The 4,635-nt window shown below is 36.7% G+C and overlaps 1 protein-coding gene across 1 annotated transcript; it reads right to left on the bottom strand.

The window, feature by feature from the left end:
* Positions 1–310: 310 nt before the first annotated feature.
* On the bottom strand, positions 311–2,706 carry LOC147564826 (xanthotoxin 5-hydroxylase CYP82C4-like). Its single transcript, XM_086650200.1, has 2 exons — positions 1,608–2,706; positions 311–1,177 (listed from the first exon to the last, which is right to left on the bottom strand). The coding sequence occupies exons 1-2, from the start codon at positions 2,652–2,654 to the stop codon at positions 527–529; spliced, it is 1,698 nt and encodes a 565-aa protein (XP_086506326.1). The 5' UTR covers positions 2,655–2,706; the 3' UTR covers positions 311–526.
* Positions 2,707–4,635: the final 1,929 nt, after the last annotated feature.

A 4,635-nucleotide genomic window follows, 5' to 3' on the forward strand; every position in this document is an offset into this window, starting at 1 on the left:
AATTTGTAGATAAATAGGTGTTAGAGGTTAAAATTATTGTCCGGATACTTTGTAACGGAAGAAGCAGGTCGAGCAGATTAGACGGCCCAAATTCAGAGTCTTCTTTACTTTCTTCCATCGAGTGGGTGAACCAATTTTCATTTGTTAAGATAGGTAATAGATCTAAAAGACAAGATATAAGAAAATTCATAACAAGAGGTTGGATTTATGTTTGGGTTTGTCCGAATCAACACAAAACATTGTGTTTACATTGTGTTTTGTTACTTTTATATAATAGATAGATATATTACCAAAGTAAGTATTACATTCATGAACAAAATAACAACTTTATTTAGTACATAGCCACAAAACAATAACATATGTAAGACATAGTTACATAACCGAATTACTTTACCAAGAATTTCATGCGATAATATCACATATACACATCTAGATGTAAACTGCTAGCTAGACTTGAGAGATTTCGAACTCGTAATGCATAACCCACAACCGAACCTGCTGAACTAGTAAGATTTCAAAGCGATAGCTAGTAGTTTAGGTTGTAATATTGGACATACATAGTAGAAGGAAGGCGGGGAAGAAGGAGAACGTCCAATGGAGTTGTTTTCGGGAGAGTTAGCCCAAACCCTTCACTCATATCAACAGGCAAATCAGAAGGTGTAGATAACTCGAATTCATGAAGAAGACGAGCGAGTGTTACATGGAGCATATGAAGGGCAAATGCACGTCCAGGACACATTCTTCTCCCTAAACTAAAAAGTAGTAAATCTCCCTTAAGCTCCATATCTTCTTGAGACTTATTACAGTAGTTTAGAAATCTTTCGGGCTTGAATTCTAATGCATCAATACCCCATATACTTGAATCTCTATGGATTTTCCAAAGATTAGTTAGTACGATCGTGCCTTTTGGTACGTCAAATCCCGCTATATTTGTGTCCTCCATTGCTTCATGTGGCAAAGAAATTGGTGCTACTGGATATAAACGCATTGATTCTTTGACAATAGCTTGGAGGTATACCAGATTCTTGATATCTGAATCGTTTACTCGTCTGTCTTTACCTACTTGTTTGTCTAACTCTTCTTGAGCTTTCTTGATAACATGTGAGTGATTGAGTAGCAAGGAAAGAGTCCAAATTAGTGTTATTGCTGCTCCATCCGATCCGGCTGGAAGAAGGGACTAAGAAAACCCAAAGAATAATAAGTATCTACTCCGATTAATATATATATATATACATAGAACATTTTAAGGCATGCGAAGTGCTAAGAGAACCATACGTACTAAGTATATATACTTAGTGGAAGTGCTTGAAAAACGACCAAACATAGCAGAAAGTTGTCTCCACTAACAAACCTTTCTTGCCATTATAAATTATTAGGTACGTGTTAAAACCAGTTAGTTTTTGAGTTAAAAGGGAACGAAAAAAAGAAGATTAAAGACAATTATGAAGATCTTCTTTGAGAGTTGTACCGTTTTTCTCGTTGTTTTATTATTTCTCAATATTATTGTATTTTACTAAAAACCCATTCTAGTTATAGTTTTATTCGGTATAGCAATTCTGCCATAAACTGCTACACTGTCATTCTAGAAATTTTAAATCAGTACTTACTATGCAAATAGACTTAACAGCCGTAGCAACATCAAGTGATTTGAGACCAGCGGATTGAGCTGCATCATTTTCCTCCATAATCGATATCATCGCATCTATGAAGTCTGTCTCTCCTCCATCACTATTATTCTCACTCTTTCTGGTGGAAAAAGACTGTGGAGAAGAAGCGGAGCTTCGCTTCAGAAGGTGCTCCTCAACCCATTTATCAAGAATACTACTATCCAACTCCTTCATTATTCTTTTCATTGCTCCCTCATGTCCTCCCCAATCCACCCATCTCAAGCAAGGAAATGCATCGCCAACTACAAAAACTCCCATTAAAAATAAGAATTCAGTAATAGCTTTCTTACAAATTTTTGAATCCTCTTCATTTTCATTCTCAAGTAAACTCGCAAAGTGTTTTTTCCCTGCTAAAACTCTCACTATTAAGTTCAAAGTTAGGTTTTCAAACCACTCCTTCATTTCCACTAGAATTGGCATCCCCATATCTTGTGATATTGGTTTTTTTTCGCCAATATTCTTCGTTACCCACATCTCATATAGATCTCTAATACACATATCAATCTCCGAATCAATGAAAGGCTTTAGTATTTGTATTCGCTTAGTAGAAAGTAGCTCAGTCTTAGCTATTTTCCTCATCGATCTTAAAGTTGGACCATTTGATGAGAAACTTATAGCAGTATAGTTATAGCCTAAATGTTCACCAGCAATTAAACTTGGTCGTGTAGCTAAAACGGAGTCGTTTTTAGAGAGACATTCTTTTGCTACTTTTGAGTTGCTTACTACTAAGGCACGGCGTGTACCAAGACGGATCATAAAAACTGGTCCACACTCGTCCGCCATCGCCCCTAGTGTTCGAGCTATGACTTTAGAAGACCCAAGCAAGTGGAGGTGACCAATAATAGGTAAAGCACCTTTTGGCTCTGGTATTGCCTGCATTGACTTCTTCCTACTATATTTTAGATAACAGAGAGAGAAGAAAAATGAGATAACAGTCAGGCTAATTGCCATTAGAATAGCTTGACATTCCATCAGACACTCGACCATTGATTATAGAACGGATTGATCGCTTACCCACACACTCGCACACACACACAAATTAGTATATATATGCTATTTATCACAGGCTAAGAAGATACTGGCCTAACATAATTCTCTGAATGGTTACAAAAAGATTCAGTCTTAATCAACCAAGCAAAGACATTCACTTATTTCTTAATTAGGAATCACCTACCAAAACAAAAAAGATAATGAAACTTAATAACTGCTAAGAATTTTTTATGTAACATTTAACAAACTCCCAATCAAAGAGATTTTGGCAGTTTGTTAATTAATTTTGATGTAACAATTACTAACTCCCAATCAAGGAGTGTTAATTTTGATGTAACAATTAACAAACTCCAAACCAAAGAGATAGCTTTCTTTTAGTTCGAGCTATGGCTCGGGTTTAATGTTGGTTTGTTCACGTTCATTTAGCTTTCGTTATGTGTGGAATGGATGTATGTATCTATAATAGACTTCGATGCAAGATTGACAGTTTGGTTTACAGAGGTGATTATGTCAAATTTTAGTCTCTTCTGTGAGTTGTCAAAACGTCTCTTTTGCACATGTTACGGATATAGGGCGTTACAGTGACATGCTACACTCTATGTAAGGAGTGTGCCAAGATGAGGTAAAGAATCCTCGTAAAGCGATTTTCATATATCATGATATGGACCTGAGAAAAGAATAAGGAGCTTTTGTGAATATATAGTTCAGACAAAATATGAAGTCAAATAGTAGTTTTTTTTACATGCAGTAATGGTAGAATAGGCAAAAATTGTAAACCTACGTTGTATCTAATCCTAACATGGCACGCCATATCAGGTTTCGTTTCAATTCAAGGTTGCGAGAATTTGGTATTTCTTCCTCGCCAGAATATGCAATAGCAGTTGATCCTACATCTGAAAGTAAATTTGTGATAAGACATTTAGAATTCTGAAATTTAATATCAACTTATACATATTCACGAGACTTATGAGCATTTAGTATTTGCATTTGTATGTTTCATATATTGTTTGCAGGTTATATGTATCCAATATCAAAGTCCATAGTATTCATCGGTATCTAGGATTGATACGAGGGAGATGAAATACTTCTTGATAGGACATCGATATAAATCAGTTCGCAGTTTTATCGACTTTGGGAATCGTTGATATAGAAACTGTAGCATCACATACTCTGATACTAAAGGAGTAGCTTATCTCAGCCATCGGAGTGGGAGTCTCTGGTATGTGGTGTTGACACACTTAGGTGGGTCGAACAGGATCACCGTAATGAAATACGTCGTAAATGGTCACATAGACGTATAGTTCATTACATCGACTCCAGATATGAGTACACTGTCACTAGGTGAATAGTGTTAGAGCTATTATAGTCTAGTATGGACTATGGGAGTGTCCCCTTAGGCAACATTAACTTAAGTGATCAACCCCGGGGTGTGAAAACACATGTGTCCCTTCATGAGATAAGATCTAAGTAGTTATATGATGGTTACTAATGGACTAACAAGATGTAAATGATCCTCCGTGGTGACAAACCCTTCCCAGAGAGACATTCACGGATGCTCAACATGCAATGTACTTAATGTCCGATGGAACGAAGTGTTTTAGCTTTCTTTATTGAAACGGGAGTCAGGACGATATCCTATGGTGGACGTAGATAAGTCCTGTGGGTTGATGGACCCACTTGGCCGGTTCAATAATAGGATTTGGATCCTAATCGTAAAACTCTAAACCATTGATCCACATTAAGGGTATTTCAAGAAAGAAGAAGAGATAAAACTGAAGATAAAGATTAGGGTTTAGAGAAAGCAATGGAGGTAGGGCCCACATAGGGGAGGCAGCACACCTAGGGGTAAAACCCTAGGCGCCTAAACCGACCCCCTAGCCTATATAAACCCCATCTCCATTCTCTAAAAATACACACATTCTCATTCTTTAAAACAGACTAGAATCTCCTTTCAGTTTCTTCTTCTTCTGCTTATACT

The sequence above is a fragment of the Eschscholzia californica genome, unplaced genomic scaffold (assembly GCF_041429995.1).
Source record: "Eschscholzia californica isolate CP2 unplaced genomic scaffold, dmEscCali1.0.p SCAF_1, whole genome shotgun sequence".
In the NCBI taxonomy this organism is placed as follows: Eukaryota; Viridiplantae; Streptophyta; class Magnoliopsida; order Ranunculales; family Papaveraceae; genus Eschscholzia; species Eschscholzia californica.